Genomic DNA, 23,775 nt, shown 5'->3' on the forward strand with positions numbered 1-23,775 from the left:
TCCCGACAAAATGCACACGGAATTGTCCACATCACTATCAGCATTTTGGTCAAAACCATTCAACAAGTCTCTAGGAAGCTCCAAATGTTCCCATATCTTCCTGTCTTTTTCTGAGCCCTCCAAACTGTTCCAACCTCTGCCCATTACCCAGTTCCAAAGTTGCTTCCACATTTTCCAGTATCTTTATAGCAGTGCCCCAAACTCTTGGTACCAATTTCCTGTATTGGTCCATTTTCACACTGCTATAAAGAATAACTGAGACTGGGTAATTTATAAACAAAAGAGGTTTAATTGACTTACAGTTCCGCATGGCTGGGGAGGCCTCAGGAAACTTACAATCATGGTGGAAGGCAATTGGGAAGCAGCAACTTCTTCACAAGGCGTGAGGAGAGGGAAGAGCCGGGGAAACTGCCACTTGTAAAACCAACAGATCTTGTGAGAAGTCGCTCACTGTCACAAGAACAGCATAGGTGAAACTGCTCCCATGATGCAGTCACTTCCCACCAGGTTCCTCCTTTGACACATGGGGATTACAATTTGAGATGAGATTTGGGTGGGAACACAGAGTCAAAGCATATCATCATGGTTGCTGGTGGATTCGTCGATATTCTGAGGTAGAGATACAATAATCTATCAGTTTGATTAGGAAGTCTGGGTTTTGCTTTTTCTATGGTAATGTAAAAGGGCAGGAATATCAGTATGTTACAAATTCAGTGCAATTACAAATCAGTCTCTGTGCATATAAGGAAGCACAAAATCACAGACCTAGGGTCTTGATAGATATGAAAGAAACCCTGTGTGATATCATGCCCTCATCTTTACCTCAAACTCTCACCTAAAATTACTAGTGAGGACTTTTTTGTCCTGCTGTTAATATTTGATAATTCTAGGTAGCATGCAATAAGATATGGAATATATGAATAATAACTTGATTTTATAATATTAATAACAGCCTAATTTTAAATATGTATGTTGTGCCTTGTACTCTACAGAAAATGCGCACTTTCCTTTTTTCTCTAAATTAGGTTTAATTTATTTCAGAAGTTTCTAGATTTTATTGTCTCTATTTAGCCAAAGCTACAAGAAAGGTCAAATTCATATCTTTAAATGCTTTCATTATCAATCAAGAAAGTGAAATGAACAAAGAATTTTACTCAAGAAACTAGTGAGAAATCAAAGAAATGTACAAAATGTAGAATACAAGAATTAATAAAAACAGATTAACAGTGGAATAAATAAATAATTCCAACTGGTTCTTTGTAATGGAATGTGGAAAGACATACTCTATTCTTCTGGATAGGAAGATGAAATATCATAATCATATCAATGCAAGTTTTATGCATGCTCAAACATGTATAAACTAAGAAAAAGTCTGAAAGGAAATACAGCAAAATGTTTGCACTTTTTTTCCCTTAGGTGGTGAGATTAAAGGTAATACTTTTTTTTTAATGATTTTCTGTATTTTCTAAATCTTCTGTAAAGAACAAATAATTTTATGATCAGGAAAAAATAAGACATTTCTTAAATGCCAAATTACCTCTCATTAATACATATAATGCAAATGCCAATCAAACTACCAGAGAGACAGATGAGGGACTGGGGAAGAACTTCAAAAAGGGCCACAAGGGAGATTAAACATTATGCAAAAGAGTAATGAGGAATTTTAAAGCAAAAAAAGAGAAAGTAATCCTATTCTACAAGATATTAAAACCTAATGCAAAGTCTGGCTAGTAACTTCTAATCAAATTGCTTCCATACTTTAAATAAAATACCTGCAAATTTAGAACACAGACAAAGATAGAAACTTCTCACATGACCCAGCACTAAGCCCATCGGATGGCAGAATGCAGAATCAGGTGGCAATGGACTGATCTTAAGACAGATGAAGCAGTGGAGAAAAATCTTCCTGGAGCTGATGGTATAATTTGCTTCCTGAAACAATGACAGTCCATGAAATAAGGTAGGAAGATGTTTTGAACCTCTCTCACCAGCAGATCCCTAAATCACAGACCCAGAACTTGGAGGAAACAGGAAACAGGAAGCCATCTCTGCACCTCTCCAGCACTGCTCTGGTTGGCGGGCAGAATATCATAAAATCATCATGATTCTTATATCAAAAACCAAAATTCTAGACTGATTAAATAATTATTTTTTTAAATGAGAAAAGTTATTGTTTATTTGATCTTGGGCTAGGGAAGATATTTCCAAGTAAAAAGGGTAAAAAGAAAGAAAAAGAAATGATTAACAGATTGGAATGCAATAACGGTGTAATATCAAGTGTTGGTAAGAGCTCATGCAAGTGCGTGTTCTCATGACTGCTGGAACAAATTGGTGTAATATTTCTGAAGGGCATTCTGGCTGAATATATTAGAAGTCTTTAAAATGTTTATGCTCTGACTCAGTAATTCAACATCTATGAATTTTTCCTAAATAAGTAATAAGAGAGAGATAAAAAAAGTATTTACAATATTGAAAGACTGGAAAGAACATAAATGTTCAACAATACATATATGTTCAACAACAGGGGACTAGTAAATATGAATTATTTATATGATAAAATACTATCTAACCTTAAAATAATATTTTAAATAATATTTAATGATGAGAATATGCTGAGAAAAGTTTAATCATTTTTAAAAAGTTAAATGTAAAATGAAAGTTAATAACATGTACAAGATTATTCTAATTTTTTTTTTTTTAGATGGAGTCTCAAACTGTTGTCACCTGGGCTTGTAGTGCAATGGAGTGATCTTGGCTCACTGCAACCTCCACCTCCCAGGTTCCAGCAATTCTCCTGCCTCAGCCTCCAGAGTAGCTGAGATTACAGGCACCTGCCACCATGCCTGGCTAATTTTTGCATTTTTAGTAGACACAGGATTTCACCATGTTGGTCAGGCTGGTCTCGAACTCCTGACCTCAGGTGATCCAACCTCCACGGCCTCCCAGATTACTGGGATTACAGGTGTGAGCCACTGCACTCGGTCTATTCTAAAACTTTTTAAACTTATGAGATACACATACACACACATGTATCTGGAAGAAAACTCCAAAATAGTGGCAATGATTTGGAGGGAACATTGGGAGTGATTGTAATTGTCTGTTACTAGCAGCTAAAAGCATGCCAATAGACCTGGCAAATGCCCACTCAATCTTCAGAACTCAGCTCAGCTGCCACTTCTTCCAGGAAGACCTCCTGTACTACTCACTCCTGTATTATACTAGGTATTCTGCTTTGCACTAGACTAGACTCTGGGCATAACTCTATGATTTCCTCCCTTTCTTCCTTCCTTCCTTCATTCCTTCCTTCCTTCCTTCCTTCCTTCGTTCCTTCCTTCCTTCCTTCTTTCTCTTTCTTTCTTTCTCTCTTTCTTGATGGAGTCTCATTGTGTCACCCAGGCTGAAGTGTAGTGGCATGATCTTCTCAGTTCACTGCAACCTCTGCCTCCCAGGTTCAACTGATTCTCCTGCCTCAGCCTCCCAAGTAGCTGGGATTACAGGCACCTGCCACCACTCCCAGATAATTTTTGTATTTTTAGTAGAGATGGGGTTTTGCCATGTTGGCCAGGCTGGTCTTGAACTCCTGACCTCAAGTGATCTGCCCACTTCAGCCTCCCGAAGTCCTGGGATTACAGGTGTGGGCCACTCTGCCCGGCTACTATTCTTTTTTTTTCTTTTCTTTTCTTTTTTTTTTTTTTTGAGACGGAGTCTTGCTCTGTCCCCCAGGCTGGAGTGCAGTGGCTGGATCTCAGCTCACTGCAAGCTCCGCCTCCCAGGTTTATGCCATTCTCCTGCCTCAGCCTCCCGAGTAGCTGGGACTACAGGCACCCGCCACCTCGCCTGGCTAATTTTTTGTATTTTTAGTAGAGACAGGGTTTCACAGTGCTAGCCAGGATGGTCTCAGTCTCCTGACCTTGTGATCCACCCGCACTGGCCTCCCAAAGTGTTGGGATTACAGGCGTGAGCCACCTCGCCCGGCCGATTGTTGGTGTTTTTTAAGAGTTGGGTTCTCACTCTGTCACCCAGGCTGGAGTACAGTGGTGCAGACACAGCTCACTGCCACCTCCAACTCCTGGGCTTAAGGAATTCTCTTGCCTCAGCCTCCTGAGTAGATGGGACTACAGGCATGCACCAACACACACAGTTGAAAATCGGGGAACTTGGAAAAGGTATATTATAACCTATTTGGTCTTGACTTTTGAAATAATTAGAATTGGATTTAAAATTTGGTCCTGGAATAGCCATAATTGATCATTATTCCAGGAAAAGTAAATATTGGTGCATCCAAGTAAATGCTTAATAGATTCAAATTTTATTAAATAAATTACAACAAAATGTGCTTTAGAACCTGCATTCACAGTTTAGTACTTCACTGGTTTTACTTCACTTGGTAGCCAAATTTGTCTAGTTTATCATAGTGACGACTGGGGATAGGCCAATGATAACTGCTATAAAATTCTGCTTTGGCCAATTAAAATTGTTACTCCAAGAATGTAAGAGAGCAAAAATGTATAATAAATCCTAAAGAGAAGAGATAACATTCAGCACTGTTCCTCCACAGATCTTGCTATGACATAACCTATAGTCAAGGTGTTTTGTTTTGTTTAACAATATTTAGCAATGAGATTGTCACGTTATCATTGATATTTGACCATTTAAAATACCAAGCTCTTCTCACTGGTTTTCCTTTACCTGGCAGGGAAATGTCTGATTTATCATAGTGACTACTGGAGACGTGCCAGTGGGAACCCATTCCCAGTAGGTACAAAACAAATGCTACAGCAAACTTACCTGAAGGAAAAATCAAGATTTGGCTTAAATAGGAATACATATTTATGTATGCACCAGAGACCGGGTGCAGTGGCTCATGCCTATAATCCCAGCACTTTGGGAGGCCGAGGCAGGCGAATCACTTGAGGTAAGGAATTCAAGACGAGCCTCGCTAACAAGGCCCTGTTGCTACTAAAAATACAAAAATTAGCCGGGTGTGGTGACCGGCAACTGTAATCCTGGCTACTTGGGAGGCTGAGGCAGGAGAATCGCTTGAACCTGGGAGGCGGAGGTTGCAGTGAGCCGAGACTGCGCCATTGCACTGCAGCCCTGGGTAACAAGAGCGAAACTCATCTCAAAAAATAATAATAATAATTAATTAAAAATAAAAATAAAATTAAAAGCTCCAGAGTATTGAAATTATGCATTGTCACTTGGTTTTGAAGAATAACTGTAACATGTTGAATCTGTATATAGCATACATTTTTCTGCTTGCATTACAGAGTTCCTGTTGATATAAGAAAAGCTTTGGCAGGGCGTGGTGGCTCATGCCTGTAATCCCAGCACTTTGGGAGGCCAAGGTGGGTAGATCACGACATCAGGAGATCGAGACCATCCTAGCTAACACGGTGAAACCCTGTCTCTACTAAAAATACAAAAAAAAAAAAAAAAAAAAAAAAAAAAAAAATTAGCCGAGTGTGATGGCAGATGCCTGTAGTACCCGCTACTCGGGAGGCTGAGGCAGGAGAATGGCATGAACCCAGGAGGCAGAGCTTGCAGTGAGCCGAGATCGCACCACTGCAATCCAGCCTGGGCGATAGAGTGAGACTCTGTCTCAAAAAAAAGCTTTGAGGTTTAAAATAAGTGTCTTTGTGGATTATACCAATTATAGATACTTAAAACATGAATAAGCATAGAGGAAAAAGGGATAGACAGTGGGGTGGGGTGGAACTTGAGGTATTAGAGAAATTCTTTATGTAACAGTTTCCCCTGTCTAAATCATCTATTGTTTGAAATTAGTTTCTTTAACCTTTGTGATAGCACTCATGTTACATGGCTTATTTTTATCATTTTTCTTGAATTTTCTTTGATTCCCCTTCTCCTATTATCAAAATTGCTTACTGGCCTGGCATAGTGGCTCATGCCTATAATCCCAGCACTTTGAGAGGCCAAGGTGAGAGGATTGCTTGAGGCCAGGATTTTGAGACCAGCCTAAGCAACATACTGAGACCCCGTCTCTACAAAAAAGTTTTGAAAAATTAGCTGGGTGTGGTGGCACATGCCTGTAGTCCCACCTACTCAGGAGGCTGAGGCTGCAGTGAGCTATGATCATGCCACCACACTCCTCCTTGGGCAACAGAGCAAGGCCCTGTCCCTCTGGGGGTGGGGAAAAAAAACTGCTCACCATTTTACCATTTCAACATTTGCTTCTTATAGGAACACTTAATAGGTTAACCAGATTACACAGAGACAGGATTCAATGATTCAATGCTGTCAAATCCCTTATGTTGAGGCAATTTTAGGAAAGAAAAAGAAAGAGTATTTCCCCCATGACATGGATCAGAGGCCCTATATTGCAAATGCAGGAAGCACTGTCTATGCTGAAAGAAGCTCCTTGTTATATTCACAATTTCCCGGTGAGAGACAAGGTAGAAACTGCGCTTGCCTGAGTGCATATGTCATCCTCAGTGCTACCTGTGAGACCACCAGGACCTTCCACGAAAAATGCTTCCACACTGACTCCATCACTTGGCCATCAGGCATAATGTAAGAAACTTAGCATTTTCCTAACACTTCAGGAAAGCTGAAATCAAAGCAGACATCAACTTCACAAATGATATATTAATCTGGGCTCAAATATGGAAATTATTAGTATTATTATTATTATTTTGAGTTGGAATCACGTTCTGTCACTCAGGCTGGAGTGCAATGGCATGATCTTGGCTCACTGCAACCTCTGCCTTTCTGGTTCAAGCAATTCTCCTGCTTCAGCCTCCGGAGTAGCTGGGATTACAGGCACCTGCCACCATGCCTGGCTAAATTTTTGTATTTTTAGTAGAGAGGGGGTTTCACCATGTTGGTCAGGCTGGTCTCGAACTCCTGGCCTTGAGATCTACCCACCTCAGCCTCCCAAAGTGCTGGGATTACAGGCATGAGTCACCATACCCAGCCAGAAATTATTTAATGATAAAACTAGATTTAAGTATATGGGAAGAAGAGAAATAATGTTCATTTTCTTTTAGCAAATGAATACATTTAAGGCTTGGGTCCTGTGAGTTGAGGTGAGATGTGTGCAGTGCTCCCCGCTACTCTTGCAAACAGGACCTAAATATTCGGCAGACATTTTTTCCGGCTGCCGGTGATTTTCCATAAAAACATACTTTACTATTTAGGCATTACATTCCTAATGCCTTTATTATGTTTTCTTCTTCACAAAGAATTACACTGAAATATAAATAAGTTTTCACCTTCTTTCCAGGTGTGCATTTGGACAGTCCCAGCTATTCAGGAGGCTGAGGTGGGAGGATCTCTTGAGCCTGGGAGTTCAAGGCTGTAGTGAGCCATGATTGCATCACTGCATTCCAGCCTGGGCACCAGAGTGACCCCAGTCTCAAAAAAAAAATAGTTAATTATTTTCTTTTTGATCATATATAAATTATACATTTTTAAATATTTAAATATCATTTAGAGTAAATCCCCCTGTGGCATGTTTATGATTCCTGCTTTGGTACTTGAGACTCAGCCAGGTCTGTTTTGTCCTAAACAACTGCTGGGACCTTTATTGTTTATTCAGCCATTTGTACATTGATTCTCCTGGTCATTTCTTTTACAGCTTTGTATAATAGCACAAACCTGGGAATGTTAGACAAGACACATGAATGGGCATTTAAAATATGTTGAGAAGTACAGTAACTATTAAAACTAGCACGGCTTTCAAACAGATGATGATTAATAAAACTGTGACTTCTTATTTTTCACACAGGAAATGCTGTGAATTTTAGGGCATTAAAAACCAATTGTTAACAGAGAGTGCAGCCTGACTGGAAGATTTTTAAATTGTTTAAAAGTGTCACAGTGTAGGAAGCCAGAAAGAATCGGAAACATAACTGAAAGAAAGAGACTGCTCCTTGCAACTTTTAGCCATGAGAGTAACAATACACATTTAGATAGAAAAGGCTATGAGATTCCAAAAAGTTCAGACAGTATTGAGTTTCAGAGAATAGCGGGATATAACCCAGTCCTTGGTGGTCAGCTGAACCATATTATGATTGTTTTTAACGTGGAAAGAAGAAGACTCTGCTCTCTTTTTAAAAACCTGCTGTTGAGCTGTGTACTCTCTGCCCCAGCTGATAGTCACAGCCTTGTCCTTACTGTGAGCAGAGTGAGGAATTGACCATCTCACCAGTGTGCAAGCTCTCAGACTTTTTCTTTACTGGAGTAGGTGCACCCTGGGTGCAGTGATGGTTTCTCTCTGTGCCCAGAGGGCTACTCCCTCCCTCACTGCCAGGACAGATGTCGGTGTGTGTTCTCCCAGCCAGTAGGACAGATGCAGTCTGTAAACAAAATAAACACAGACACACACACACACACACCTTCCTCCCTCAGCAACCCCAACCCCTGACAGTAGAGATGAATCATGTTACTCAAAGTAGAAAGTTGCCATCAGTAAGTGAAACTGACAAAAGGGTATCTTAAAAGACAATTGCCTCAAATTTAACATCTGTAAAGAAATATGGCTGGGCGCGGTGGCTCATATCTGTAATCCCAGCACTTTGGGAAGCCGAGGTGGGTGGATCACCTGAGGTCAAGAGTTCGAGACCAGCCTGACCAACATGGAGAAACCCCGTCTCTACTAAAAATACAAAATTAGACAGGTGTGGTGGTGCATGCCTATAATCCTAGCTACTGGGGAGGCTGAGACAGGAAAATAGCCTGAACTCAGGAGGCAGAGCTTGTGATGAGTTGAGATCATGCCATTGCACTCAAGCCTGGGCAACAAGAGCAAGACTCCATCTCAAAAAAAAAAAAAAAATGCAGTTGATTATGGAGATTGATTAAGAAGTAAACTGCATGATATAAAGGAAAACATATTAATCTAAAGTAGACTAATAAATTTCATTGTACAAATTTTTTCTTTTTCTACAAGTTAATATATAAAGGACAATAGCATAGAATTAAAGGTGTTGTGTTTTTATTCAAGAATGATTTTTTTTTTTTTTGAGGCAGAGTCTCCCTCTGTTGCCCAGGCTGGAGTACAGTGGCATGATCTCGGCTCACTGCAACCTTCAATTCCTGGGTTCAAGGGATTCTCATCCCTCAGCCTCCTGAGTAGCTGGGATTATAGGTACTGAGCCACCACATCCAGCCAAGAATATTTACTTTTTTTTTTTTTTTTTTGAGACAGAGTCTCATTCTGTCCCCCAGGCTGGAGTGCAGTGGCACGATCTCAGCTCACTGCAAGCTCTGCCTCCTGGGTTCATGCCTTTTTCCTGCCTCAGCCTCCCTAGTAGCTGGGACCACAGGCGCCCACCACCACTCCTAGCTAATTTTTTAATTTTTTTAGTAGAGACGGGGTTTCATCGTGTTAGCCAGGATGGTCTTGATCTCCTGACCTCGTGATCTGCCTGCCTCGGCCTCCCTGAGTGCTGGGATTACAGGCGTGAGCCACCGCGCACAGCCAAGAATATTTTCAAAAGCATGTCTCTCAGGCTATAAAAATTGAAGTGGAAATTGAATAATCAAGTTTATAGCCTGAAGCAATTGGGTCTATTAAAATAATAATTATTCATTTTATTTCTAAGTAAAAGAGATAAATCAAAGGCTAATAAAACAGTTCATTTGGGATAACTTTCTTTTCAGATGGCTTTCATTATGATTCTGCTGTTACTTTCAGATCAGTTAATACGTAGAAGACGACTACAATTTTGTATTGAGATTTAGAGTATAAACTAAGTTCCATTTCATTAACTAATAGAGACCAGCAGGTTGGTTAAGAAAGGAACCATTAATTTTACAAAGAGAGTTGTTCTAAACCGTTACAAGTTTTCCAGTACTTACTTTTTACAATCCATTAGCTTTTTAAATAGCAAAAAAAATTGTATATATGTTGTGTAAAACCTGTTTAGAAATAAGCAGATTGTGGAATGATTACATTGCACTCAGGAACATACGCATACTTATTTTTTGTGGTGAGAACACTTCTTGATTTTCAAGAATACAATACATTAACTGCAGTCACCATGTTGTGCAATATATCTCTTAAACGTATTCCTCCTAAGTATAATTTTGAATGCTTTCACTATGTCCCCAAGCCCCTGCCTCCCAGCCCCTGGTAACCTCCATTCTACTCTCTGCTTCTGTGAGTTCAATTGTTTTACATTCCACATAAGTCAGATCACGTGGTAGTTGTCTTTTTGTGCCTGGCTGATTTTAAGGAAGGAGACCACTACTACTCCTGCTGCCCTCCTCCCCCCACTTTGCCTAGTTCACAAGACAGGAGGAAAGAGAGAAAGCAAAAAGTTGGAAAAAAACAAAAGTAAGATAAATAGCCAGACAACCTTGGCACCACCACCCAGCCCTAGGAGTTAAAAAAAAGTAATAATAATATCAACCCCTGACCTAAACTACTTGTGTTATCTGTAAATTCCAGACACTGTATGAAAAAAACCTTGTAAAACTTTTTGTTCTGTTAGCTGATGTATGTAGCCCCCAGTCACATTTCCCACACTTGCTCGATTTACCACAACCCTTTCACGTGGACCCCTTAAAGCTGTAAGGCTTTAAAAAGGCCAAGAATTTCTTTCTCGGGGAGCTCGACTCTTAAGACGTGAGTCTGCCGAGGCTCCCGGCCAAATAAAAAACCTCTTCCTTCTTTAATCCGGTGTCTGAGGAGTTTTGTCTGTATTCATCCTGCTACATTTCTTGGTTCCTTGACTGGGAAGCGAGGTGATTTACGGACGGTAGAGGCAGCCCCTTAGGCAGCTTATGCCTGCCCTGTAGGCGGACTCTGGCCAGCTTGGGCGGATCCTGAGATGTACATCCTGAGATGAGGATCCTGAGAACGCTCCCGGGTAGGCATTTGCCACAGTGGAACGTCTCGTCAGGAACGTCTCGTCAGAGCAGTGCACAGCAGACCCCCATGGAGGATCAACACAGTGGCTGAACACTGGGACGGCACTGGCACTTTAAGTCCAGACATCTGAAACTTGGTAAGACTGGTCTTTAGAACTTGCCCACTCCATTTGAGTGGAAGCGTGGCCTGATCACCCATGGCGTGCCTGTACCGGCACTTTGGTTTTTGTTTTTGACTTGATTTGAATTAATTGCTTGATACTTTGGTTTTAGTTTTGATTTTGACTTGACTTGAATTGCTTGATAAACAGGCGTGCCTTTATTGGCGCTTTGGTTTTGGTTCTGATTTTGACTTGGCTTAAACTGCTTGACGAACAGTTGTGCCTTTAACAACACTTTGGTTATAGCTTTGATTTTGATTTAGTGTGAATTAGACGAGTGAGTGATCTTGTGCCCTTTCCTTCTTGTAGTGTGAATGTTGTTTTGTCGCGAGAGAAAAATAGGTCAGACACAAAGTAAGGCCACTCCACTAGGAAATGTGTTAAAAACATTTCAAAAAGAAAAAAGGAAAGTCATCAAATCATCAAAACTTACTCTATTAAAATGCATGTTACAGAACCTTAAAAAAGGTTTTGCAGGAGATTATAGAGTTAAGTTAACCCCCTAGAGGTTAAGAACTCTGTGTAAATTAGAATTGCCCTCTTTTGGTGCTGGATGGCCCACTGAAGGAACTACAGACAGAGAACAATTGGCCATGTATTTAAGGTGGTGACAGGGGTCGGAGGACAGCCAGTGTACCTAGATCAAATTCCTTTATATTGACTCATGGTTAAATATAAGATAGACAAAACCAGCATAAATTTAGCCCTGTTTAAGAGCTTATTGCAAAAAAGCCAAAAGCAAAAGTAAGAGCAGCTTCGCCAGCAGACACAGAGTTTAAAAAAAAAAAAAAAAAGGAGTCCCAGAAACAGCAAGAGAAGCCAGTTTTGCAGGAGTTGCCAGAGATAATAGAAATTCTTTCTCCATATGTCCCAGCCTACCCCGCTTTACTGAGGCCAACAGCCCCCTCAGAAACGAGATTCAGGAGCTAACATGACCCAGGTCTCACCTCGAAGGGGAGGATCGGAGCCTAGAGAGGCCAAGGAAGGAAGTCAAGATAGTCAAGTGGGCCCTCTCAGATCTGTTCTTGCTTGAGCTATGTAAATGCCTCTCAGGCAGACGCAAGGACCTGTCTATTATAATGACCAGGCCCACATCCAGGGGGGGCAACAGACTTTCATCTATCAGCCCTTTCCAACCATTGATTTACTAAACTGGAAACACCCTGAACCCGGCACCTTGCTCCCGGCAGCTAGAGCCCTGTCGAGCATAACTGTGTAGAGGTGTGTGGGACTCAAGTTTACTCTAGCAGACCTGACCTCCGGGACCAGTCTTCGGCATCAGTAGACTAGGAGCTATACAGCTTCATCAACCCACAAGGAGAGAGAGGTGCGGAATATGCGGTGGTAACCCTGGACACTGTCTTGTTAAGCTGAGCTCATTGCTTTAATTCGGGCCTTAGTACTCAGTAAAGGTAAGAATGTAAACATTTACACTGACTCTCGGTATGCCTGTTTAACCCTCCAAGTGCATAAAACAATTATATAAAGAAAAGAACAACAACAACAAAAAGACTAAAAGTAAGTGTAAAAAAAAGAATCAGAAGAAAACAGGAGAGACAGAGAGCAGTGTGCGGGGGCGGGGCCCGTGCCCTTGCCCCGCCCCACCAGCTGGCTGTAAGAGCAGGATAACTCAGAAGGAAAAAACAAAAAAGCAAATTAAAGACTTAAGAAAAAAAGCCAATCTGTTAGCAACAGCACTCATAAAAACAAAAATTAGCAATGTGAGAGGACGTGGATGTGAATATAAATGTGAAAGAAGTCAAGTTAGGCAAGGATTCAAGAGCCGGACAAGGCTAGAGAGAGATTAATGTGTGAGATGCAAAAAGAAAGGACACTAAAAAGGTAAATATTTAAAAGGCAATAAAAGAAATGGCCAAGGCTGCAAGACAAAGAGGCCATCGGCCAAGGGCTGCCGCACCTTGGAGGAACCAAATACTGACCTGATCAGGCTGACAGGAGCTGAAGAATGTATAGACTAAGGCAGACTAGGCACCTTATTTTAGGCTCCTAGGAGCCCATGGTCACATTAGAAGTTAAAAGCAGCAAGATTCTGCCGCATCTGGATTCCAACTACTCACTGAAGGCTAAGCCACTAAATAGTGTTACCAAGAGGGGGTGGGGGAGAAGAGCCCCTCCTCTAAGAAACTTAAACAAGAAAAAGAGCCATACCTTGTGAAAACTTGCGTATAGACTTTACAGAACTGCTCCGTGCTGGAGGCTGTCGATACATGTTAGTGCTTGTTTGCACATTTTCAGGGTAAGTTAATTTTCCCTGTCAGGACAGAAAAAGTACAAGAAGTGACTAAAGTACTGTTAAAAGACATTATCCCCAGGTTTAGAGTACCTCTAACTTTAAAGTCAGACAATAGGCCAGCATTTGCAGCTGACATAGTGCAAGATTTAACAAGACTGTTAAAAATAAAATAAAAGTTACACACAGCCTATCGGCACAAAGTTCAAGAAAAAGTAGAACGCATGAACTAGACACTTGAGCAGCTACTGAAAAAAATATTGCCAGGAAATTCATTTAAGATAAAATCAGGTTTTTGGCTATGGTCCTCCTCCGAGTCAGGTGCACCCCCACCAAACAAACTAGGTATTTGCCCTATAAGATTGTGTTCAGTCTGCCACCCCCAAATCATAGGTCAAATTAAAGGGGACCTCCAGAAACCAAAGGAATTAACCTTAAAAAAGCAAATGCAGGCTTTAAAAATAGCCATACAAAGTGTTCATAATTAAGTAAATGAAAATGCCTATAAGCCTGACACCCCTTTAACTCTAGTGACTCTGTTTAAAGTAAAATTTAATTTTTCTAGGACCCATATAGGATGGGCCCTGTACTGTAACCTTGTCCACTCCCACTGCTGTTAAAGTTGCAGGTGTTGTGTCTTAGATCCACCACAGTCAGATAACACTGGCAGCTCAGGACAATGGACCAGCCAGCAGGATGCAGATCACCCAACCCAGCCCATCCTGAGATGAGACCAAGCTGCTGCTGAGAACGACAGCCCTGCTCTAGTCACACACCAGCAGCTGACTAGTCTACGCACGGCCGAAGCTTGAGGACTCATCAAGCAAGTAGATGTAGTTAAAAATCTTAAGACTAATAGTTTTCCTGTAATACTAACTGTTTTCCTATTGTTCTGTGTCTGTATTCAACCTTTTTCCCAGGTAAGGACCTCTTTTGTCCTTGCTGGATATGAATATACTGTACATTGTTTTGTTGTTGATACCCCCCATAACCATGCTAGAAGAAACACCTATATAAGGTGTCCCCACTGTACACATACTACTTAGGAAACCCAGACCCGTCCAGCCCAGCAACAATTCCGAGTCTTTCAGTCATTCTTTAAACATATACACCAGAAGTTACCAGAACCTCCTCCTTCAGCAAAAAGAAAATAGAAAAAAACCTATTTGCTCAGCTGGCTGAAAACATTGCTGGCAGCCTGGATGTCTCTTTATGTTATGTTTATAAAAAGGCGAACATAAGAGACCAACAGCCTTGAGAAGCAAAAGAGTTAATGCCTCAAAATAACTTCACTTTAACTAAATCTTTCCCCAAACAGACGCCCCAAGTTCAAGCATCTGGCTCTTAAAAGTTTCTGTTATTAAAAAATACTGTGTTACTTGCTAAGAAAAAGCTTTTAAGACCCAGTAAAAAAACTAACTTGCTTAAGACATGACAAAGTTGGTACATGTGCCTGTACAGGTTTAACACAGGTTTGAACCTAAGTCTTCATTCAGAAAACAGTTTCCAACTACAAAAAAATGTAAAACCCTCATTATAAGTGTATTACTAGTAACAGAAATGTGCTTGCTGCTCCCCTGTGTATTAAACTTGCTCCTTCAAATGATGAAAGGTTTTGTAGCTACCATGGGTTCCTCAGAAGACTTCAGCACAAGCGTATTACATAAAACACTATTGCTCTGTCTCGCAAAGAGGCTCAGAAAGTAAAAATAAAAGTAAGAACTCCCACTAATTAGTATAAATTCTCAAAGAGGGGGATAAGGAAGGAGATCACCACTACTCCTGCTGCCCTCCTCCCCCCACCTTGCCTAGTTCACAAGACAGGAGGAAAGAGAGAAAGCAAAAAGTTAGAAAAAAACAAGTAAGATAAATAGCCAGACAACCTTGGCACCACCACCCGGCCCTAGGAGCTAAAAAAAGTAATAATAATAACATCAACCCCTGACCTAAACTACTTGTGTTATCTGTAAATTCCAGACACTGTATGAAAAAAGCATTGTAAAGCTTTTTGTTCTTTTAGCTGACACATGTAGCCCCCAGTCACATTTCTCACGCTTGCTCGATTTATCACGACCCTTTCACGTGGACCCCTTAATGTTGTAAGCCTTTAAAAAGGCCAAGAATTTCTTTTTCGGGGAGCTCGGCTCTTAAGACGCGAGTCTGCCGACGCTCCCGGCCGAATAAAAAACCTCTTTCTTCTTTAATCCAGTGTCTGAGGAGTTTTGTCTGCGGCTTGTCCTACTACAATTTCACTTAACATAATGTGCCCCATTAAGCTCCTGTGAATCCCAGTTTCTAACCTGCAATTGCTCTAAGTGTTTTTGTTGCCTTTTCATGGTTTCTACTAAGAATTCCAGAGCTCAGCTGCAATGTTTTCACTGCCTTGGAAGTTATTCATTGTTTTTCTTTACATCTTATCCACAGACACACAAATAAATTGTCTGGTGCAAGTGCAGCGGCTATATGCCCTTCCTGTGAAGGCAGGCCGGTTTGACATCGATTAAGCAAATCCATCTCAGCATTCGTAACAGCCTTTATATTGTTTGATATCAAGCTCAGTAATTTAAAAAATATGCCTCTGTCTCTGTAAGACTACCTATGGGTTGGAGACAACTTATGTAGTATTCAACCGAGCAGATAATGTATATAAAAATTATTTCATATGATTTAATGATCTTGAATTGATTTAACTGTTTCTATGTCATATTTGGAAAAAGCAGGGCAATTATAAAATTTAATAATGGCATCTCCATAAAAAGCAATAATTCATATGCTACTTTAAAAATCTTTCTCCAGCAGTTAGGTGGGCAGAAAACCCAAAGTTAGTAACTTTGAACAGTTCCATCACTACTTTTTTTTAAAGTTAACTGAAGCAGCCTTGGGCAGGTCTTTCAGGAGGTTTCCAGAAGAAGGCATTATTATCAAGGAGATGACAGCTCAATGCCTGTTACTGCCCCTGAAGGCCTTCCAGTGGGACAAGATGTGGCGGTAGAGGACAGTGAAATCGATGATCCTGACCCTGCTTAGGTTTAGGCGAAAGTGTATGTTTGTGTCTTGGTTTTTAACCAAAAAGGTTTTGAAAATAAAATAAATAAATAATGAAAAAAGCTCACAGAATAAGGTTAAAAGGAAAGAAAATATTTTGTATAGCTACATAATTTGTGCGGTTTTTCGTTGATTTGTTTGAGACAGGGTCTCACTCTGTCACCCAGACTGGAGGGCAGTGGCACAATCAAGGCTCACTGTGGTCTCAATCTCTTGAGCTCCAGAGATCCTCCCACCTCACTCAGGAGGACGCCAGTCCTGCAGGCAGACATCAGGCCCCAGGTGGACCCTCCATTGGTATACACCAGGCCCCAAGTTGACAACCAGGCCCCAGATGGACACCAAGGCCCTAGGTGGACAGCAGGCCCATGTTGAACACCAGACTCATGTGGACATCAGGCCGCAGGTAGACACCATGCCTTGGTAGACATGTAGGCTCCAGGCGGACATTAGACCCAAGGTACACACCCAGTCCCCAGGAGAACATCAGGCTCAGGTGAAAACTCAGGTCTTGGGTGCACATCTGGCCTTAAGTGGACACCCAGGTCCCAGGTTGATACCCAAGTCCCAGGTGATCACCAGACCCCAGGTGGACACAAAGCCTTAGGTGAATAACAAGACCCACTAGGCCATCAGGCCCCAGCTGGATACAGTCCCCGGGTGAACACAAGGCCCCAAGAGGAACATAGGCCCAAGGCAGACATCAGGCCCTCTGTGGACATCAGGCCTGAGGAGGACATCCGGCCCCCGGTGAACATCAGGCAAAGGTGTCCAAGCAGGCCCTGGGTGGACATAATGGTGTCTAGGTAAGGAGGTGTCCTGGGGGGAGGGTGAGCAGTCAGCAGCCCAGTGGAGTCCTGAGGAGGTCTTATGGAAGGAAGGGGCTGAGGGGACAGAACCTTAAAGAAGCAACCTCACCTCCTTAATGACAGACCTGAACAGAACTTAGAACTCTGGTAACCAGGCACCCATATCCTAGAGTCAGCACCGTAACCAGCTCACTTGGTGGGAGACGCTCGAGACAGCAATATGTTCTCGTGTTGCTTCCCCACTTCGAGAGGCTGCTGCTTCAGGAATGGAGGGAGTGAGAGCCTTTTCTGACGATTCCGAAGAAGGCTCATCCCTCACCCCAGACGCCTGTGGCCCTTTGTAAGAAGGCACACCCGGGTACCACAGGGCAGCCCGGGGCAGGCCCTAGCAGGGCAGGCCACACCAGAGATCCCATCGGGGCTGCATCTGCACATTGTCCTTGTCCAGGAGGAGATTCGGGAGCCCATGGAGGCAGAGGCACATGGTGAGGTGGCCTGCAGTCTGGAAGACTTTGCGGGGGCGGTGTTTAGGGGCTGGAGCTCCTTTAAATTCAGGGAGGTTGTTTCTGTGTTTGGAAATTCTAGTGGAAAGTGACTGACGCTGGGGACCCTTTCTCCTTTCTCAGCTCCTGCTCAATATGCAGAAATAGAAGCATTTCCAGCACCAGCTGTTGAGCCAGAACCAGCATGGGAAGAGCCCCCTCCAGAGACAGCGCTGGAGGTGAAGGGAGCTCCAGCCAAGGACCAGCCCAGAGAGGAGCTGCCTGAAATCACGGCACCTACTATAGCCACTGGCCTTAGCCTTGCAGCTGAAAGGGTGGCTGGAGAGACAGGTGGCAGGGAAGGGGTGACCAGCACGGCCCCAGCCAGCAGCTCCCATGCTGCCCCTAGTCCTGGGCATGGTGGCAAACATGGAGGCGGAGACCAGGGTTTTGAGCCTGGGTTCCTCTACCTCGCTGGAGAGAGGCTTGTGTCATTCACTAGAGCTGCAGTCCTGCTGCTGCAGGGCCTGTTTATTCTACTGCTGCTGGTGGGGTCTATCTGTGTGCAGGAGATGCTTGAGAGCATTAAAAGAAGGTTCAGAAGAGGAGTTCCAGCAGCTCCTCCTGCACCCAGAGGCGGCCTCCTCCTCCAGGCATGGATGTCTGTCTGCAGCTGGGCATCCGGGCTGTTTGCCCCTGACGTGCTGCCCAGGACAGGATCTTAACAGGTGGGCAGAGGGTGAGGGGACCAGGAGGCAGCTCCAAAGGGTACAGCAAGCAAAGCTTTTAAAGATAGCACTTGTGCCCCAGGCTCTCTGTGCCACCACCCGCCCTAGCATTTATTAATAGTGTTAGAATTGCAAGTTGATGAAACAATATTTCAATAAAGTTTGATTTCCGGAACTTCATGCCTTTTTGAACTCCCTAATGTTAGACGGTGTTTTTGAGGCGATCCTGAAAATCTCTGATAGTTGTGTCTTTTGTTGTGGTTGTTTGTGTGATTAAATTACTGTTGAGTCAACTGTTACTGGAAACTTTTCAGGTATGGCTTTTAGAAGACTTTGACTTACTCTTGCCTGTTTTGACTCTCTGGTTTATTGTGGAAAGAGGGAATGATGTAGGCTCATGTCTCTGGCAGATCAATCACCTTTTGTCATCAAGGATTTGGCATCAGAGTTTCCAAGAATTATGTGTGCAAGTTGACATGCTGGCACTTTAGCTAATCTTGGTGTCAAAACAGAATGCCACAGACTAGGTAGCACAGAAAATTGATTTCTCACAGTTCTGGAGATGGTAAAATCCAAGGTCAAATGGTCAGCAGATTCTGTGTCCGCAGAGGGCTGGCTTCCTTGTTCATAGACAGCCATCTTTTACGGTGTCCTTACATGACAGAAGGGATGAGGGAGCTCTCTGCAGTCCCTTTGATAGGGGCACCAATTCCATTCACGAGGTCCCTGCCTTCATGAACTTATTCACCCACCAAGGCCCCACCTCCAAATACCATCACATAGAATTAGAATTCAACACATGAATTTGAGGAGGATAGTAACATTTGCTTTACAGAATCAGGTCTCCCTGAGCCATATGCACTCACAAGAAATCTGTAATCTTCTATTAAGTATTTGCTGGTCCCCTCTGGGACTAGGGAATTTTTTTTTCTTTAAGAAAAATGATCTTTCATGTGATCCATGGTTTATTCATAGAAAAGCACTGTGAGTTCACACACTTGCTAAAAACAAGGGCAATTGTGATACAAAAATGAGAGTGATTTCTCTCTCTCTCCCCCTCCTCTCTCTCTCTCTCTGTCTCCCTCTCCTCTCTCTCTCTCTCTCTCTCCCTCCTCCCTCTCTCTCTCTCTCTCTCTCTGTGTGTCTGTCTTTTTTAACCAACCCATTGGGCTGAGACGTTGTGGGGCGCTTGGCTGGGCAGTAGGACTTGAGTAGCCACAAAAGGCAAATACAACTTCTTGGTCAGTTTTGAGTAGAAAAGCTGACAATTTGTCAACAAAAGAAAAAGTAAAGCAGATGGAGAAGTTCTTAGTTCGCATTCTAGCTACACCACCTCTTCCCTATCAAACCCCACCCCGGACTCAGGAACTAAGACATAAAAGAGTAAACACCAAGGCACTGGTAACCAACTGACTCTTCTGAATGCCCTTGCTATCTCCTACAACAATTCCAGGCTGAGCATAGGGGTCAGGAAGGTGGCAGGAACACAATGATTCACTGTGGAGGTCAGCCAGAGCTAAGACAGGGCTGCTCACTAGGGCTAGAAATTAGGAAGGGAGAGGCTAAGTGCAGACCAGCCCTAGCCTCCAAGTCAGCAAGCAATGAGACTGTGACAAAAGCAGGCAGAGGAAGCTTGAGGTAGAAAGGTAGAGGAAGAAAGCAAGTACGGGGCGAGAAGAGAACTGGGCAGCGAAGGCAGCTGATCTGATGGCAGAGGGAGGCTGGTGTTTAGAAGCTCGTTTGGGGAGAGAATGAATAGAGGCGGCACAGAGATGGGGAACAAACATTTAGCTGGTGAGAGAGATTTAAGATGAATGGGAAGAGAAATCTCACAAAAAGGACAGATTCATGCAGATCCTCTAAGATGAACATGCAGTCATCCCTACATGTAGAAATATGCTCAGTTACACATATAAAAACACAGATGCATGGAGAGCAAGTGTACACACAGACACATATTTCTACACATGCACTCATGTGTGCCCAGGTACACACACACTAAACATGCAAAACATGAGAGCATTTACACATAGATATGCATCCTCACATGTATGCAAATGTTACATCCTCACATAGAGACCCACAGTCCAGTGTGCACATATCCACACAGGTACGCAGCCATAGAACTGACATAGATGAGCATAAAGATGTAATGTGCACATACAGACAGGCATGCGCAGATTTATCTATGCACATAGACACGTGTACTCAGTCATACAGATACACACACTCTCTGACACAAAGGTGACCAGTGTAGATGAATATTGTGAGCTCAGTGGCCTCGCAGACCTTCATCTTTTCCCTGCGCTTGTTTCAAAGGTGCTCAGCAGACTCCTGGCGAGGCTGTGTGAGGCAGGGGCAGGAGCTCCAGAGTCCTCACAGGTTTGTGAGGCAAAAGTGTAAGTCTAGTCCTGGCTTCTGCCGTTCACCCACCACTGGGCTATTAATGCCCTGTCTGCAGGGGAGAGATTCTGCGTAGACTAGTCTTGGGATTTTTTCTAACTGGCCGTTTTTCTCCTTGGCACCCCCACTGTCCCACTGGGAAGGGCATACACTCTGCAAGGGAAACCTGAGAAATGGTTGTGAGTCTCCTCAGACAGTAAGCATATTCTCCACCCACAGCTACCTCAAGTGCCTATCAAATCAGAACCAGAATTATAAATATTTATGACTTTACAATAATTGGCAACACATATACTATAGTATTTACAGTACCATAAATGCATCTGTTTCTCTGGTTCAGCAATCTCTGAGATGGAACAGTGTTCTGTGTTTGCCAAGGGAGACAGCGCCAATGCCCAGGACACACAGGACGTAGGGGCAGAAGGTGGCATATCGTCGGGTTTCTGGTCGATCTGCAGGGCCCAGCTCCTCCATGAACAGTGGGCTGTAGTGAGAAGCTTGCTAAGGTATGCGTATCCACTAGAGCTGGGCTCTCCCCATCCTTAGCCCCGTGGTCCTTTGGCCTCAGCCACAGGTGCTCAGAGTCCTCTCAGGGTAGACAAATGTTTCAGTGTCCTCGGCCTGACCTAATAATTCCTGGGGACCCAGGCTGCCGGGCAGGTGAGCTATCTGCTTTCTCAGCCAAAGGGCTCTAGAACCAGCAACATCAGCTGGTTATAACCACTAAAAAAAATTATATGAAGACATATTCTTAAAAAAAAAACTATATATAAATCGAAATATAATTCTAAAGAAAACGTCCAAATAACCCAAAGGAAACAGGAAAAAGAAAACAGAAATAATAACCAGAGACACAAACAGAAAACAAAAAACTATTATTCCCTAACATATCAGTAAATATATTAAATGTAATGATCTAAATACACCAATTAAAAGATACATTGACAGAGCAGACTTTTTAAAATGATTCAACTATATAGTGTCTAGAAAAAAATTCACTGCAAATATAATGATTACAGGCAGGTTGAAAATAAAAAAATAAAAATCATACATCCTGCAAACATTAATCTACAGCGAACAGAGTAGTTATATTATCATATAAAGTATATTTCAGCATAAAGAAAATGACCAGAGACTGAGAGGAATATTGCATAATGATAAAAGGGTCAATTCACTGAGACATAGTGAGCCTAAATGTTCATGCACCTTTAAACATCAGAGCTGCAAAATAATGTGAAGCTAAAACTAATAGAACTGAAAGGAAAAATAAATAAATCCACAAATATTGTTGGAGACTTCAACACCTCTCAATAACCAAACTAAAGCAGTCCTAGGAGGGAACTAAATGTAACTAAAATGCTCACATTAGAAAAGAGGGAAGGTCTCAAATCAATAATCTATGTTTCTACCTCTAGAACCTAGAAAAAGAAGTACAAAATATACCAAAAGCAAGAAAAAGAAGGAAATAATAAAGATAAAAGTAGAAATCAATGAAACCGAAACCAAATCAATGAGCTGGTTCTTGGAACAAATTGATAAAATCGACAAACTTCTGACGAGACTAACAAAGAAAAAAAAGACATAATAGCACAAATTAATAACAGAAGTAAAACAGGGATATCATTACAGATTTTGCAGACATCAAAAGGATAATGAAGAATACTAATACAATTCTACAAATATTAATTTGACAACATACAGAAAATGGACCAATTTCACTGAAAAACACAGATAATTAAAATGATACTATAAATATTAAGGAAACTGAATATGTAATGTTATAACACACACAAAAAAATCTCCAAGCCCAGACGGTTTCACTTAAGATTTCTACCAAGTGTTTAAAGAACTAACGCTAATTCCATATAATCTTTTCAAGAAAACAGAAGAAACACTTTCCAATTCATTTTATGAAGCTAGTATTACCCTGATACCAAAACCAGACAAACTATATACAAAACCCAAAAATTTGTTAAAAGGGAAAAAAGAAACTATGGACTAACATCCTTCACGAATATATAGTAGTTCACCCTCTCTCCCATCGAATGGTTCCGTGGTTTCACTTTCCTGGGTTTGTTACTCACAGTCAGCCACAGCCTCAAAATATTAAATGGAAAATTCCTGAAATAATTTACAAGCTTTAAATTGCATGCCTTTCTGAGTAGTGTGATGAAATCTTGCATCATCCTGCTCCATCCCTTGTGGGAGGCAGATCCTCCCCTTTGTCCAGCGCATTCATGCTGTATACTCCACCTGCCCCTTAGTCACTTAGTAGCCGTCAGTTATCAGATCGACGGTGGTGGTACTGCAGTACTTGTGTTCAAATAACACTTGTTTTACTTAATAATGGCCCCAAAGCACAACAGTAGTGATATGGTTTGGCTGTGTCCCCAACCAAATCTCATCTTGAATTGTAACTCCCACAATTCCCACATGTCGTGGGAGGAACCCGGTGGGAGATGATTGAAGTATGGGGGTGCATCTTTTCGGCACTGTTCTTGTGACAGTGAATGAGTCTCACAAGATCTGATGGTTTTCAAAATGGGAGTTTCCCTGTACAATCTCTTTGCCAGCTGCTACCCATGTAAGATGTGACTTGCTCCTTCTTGCCTTCCACCATGATTGTGAGATCTCCCCAGTCACGTGAAACTCTAAGTCCAATAAACCTCTTTCTTTGGTAAATTTCCCAGTCTCGGGTATGTCTTTATCCGCAGTGTGAAAATGGACTAATACAAGTAGTGATGACAGCAATTTGGATATGCCAAAGAGAAGCCATAAAGTGCTGCCTTTAAGTGAAAGGGTAAAAGCTTTCAATTTAAGAAAAAAAAAATCATATGCTAAGCTTGCTAAGATTTACAGTAAGAAAAAAATCTATCTGTGAAATTGTGAAGAAGGAAAAAGAAATTCATGCTAGTTTTGCTGTTACCCCTCTAACTAAAAATGTTACAGCCATAGTCCATGACAAATTGCCTACTTAAGATGTAAATAGTTGGCTGGGCATGGTGGCTTATGCCTGTAATCCCAGCACTTTGGGAGGCTGGGGCAGATGGATCATCT

General features: G+C 42.1%; 2 protein-coding genes across 4 annotated transcripts in view; one reads left to right on the forward strand and one right to left on the reverse strand.

Moving 5' to 3' along the window:
- Positions 1–13,317, reverse strand: part of LOC126938789 (zinc finger protein 624-like) — a 64,586-nt gene extending 51,269 nt beyond the window's left edge. For 2 of the 3 annotated variants that reach the window (XM_050763383.1, XM_050763382.1), the window contains exon 1: positions 13,170–13,310. In XM_050763383.1, coding sequence (XP_050619340.1) covers positions 13,170–13,230 — 61 coding nt within the window. In that variant the 5' untranslated portion in view covers positions 13,231–13,310. Of the gene's footprint in view, positions 1–13,169 lie in introns of all 3 variants that reach the window. The other variant, XM_050763386.1, reaches the window with a different exon arrangement.
- A 3,919-nt stretch (positions 13,318–17,236) lies between these two features.
- Positions 17,237–18,486, forward strand: CDRT15 (CMT1A duplicated region transcript 15). Its single transcript, XM_050763458.1, is given in 2 exon segments — positions 17,237–17,590; positions 17,732–18,486. Coding segments are annotated over 2 exon segments (846 nt in total). The 5' UTR covers positions 17,237–17,325; the 3' UTR covers positions 18,313–18,486.
- Positions 18,487–23,775: the final 5,289 nt, after the last annotated feature.

The sequence above is a fragment of the Macaca thibetana genome, chromosome 16 (genome assembly GCF_024542745.1).
Source record: "Macaca thibetana thibetana isolate TM-01 chromosome 16, ASM2454274v1, whole genome shotgun sequence".
Taxonomy (NCBI): Eukaryota; Metazoa; Chordata; class Mammalia; order Primates; family Cercopithecidae; genus Macaca; species Macaca thibetana.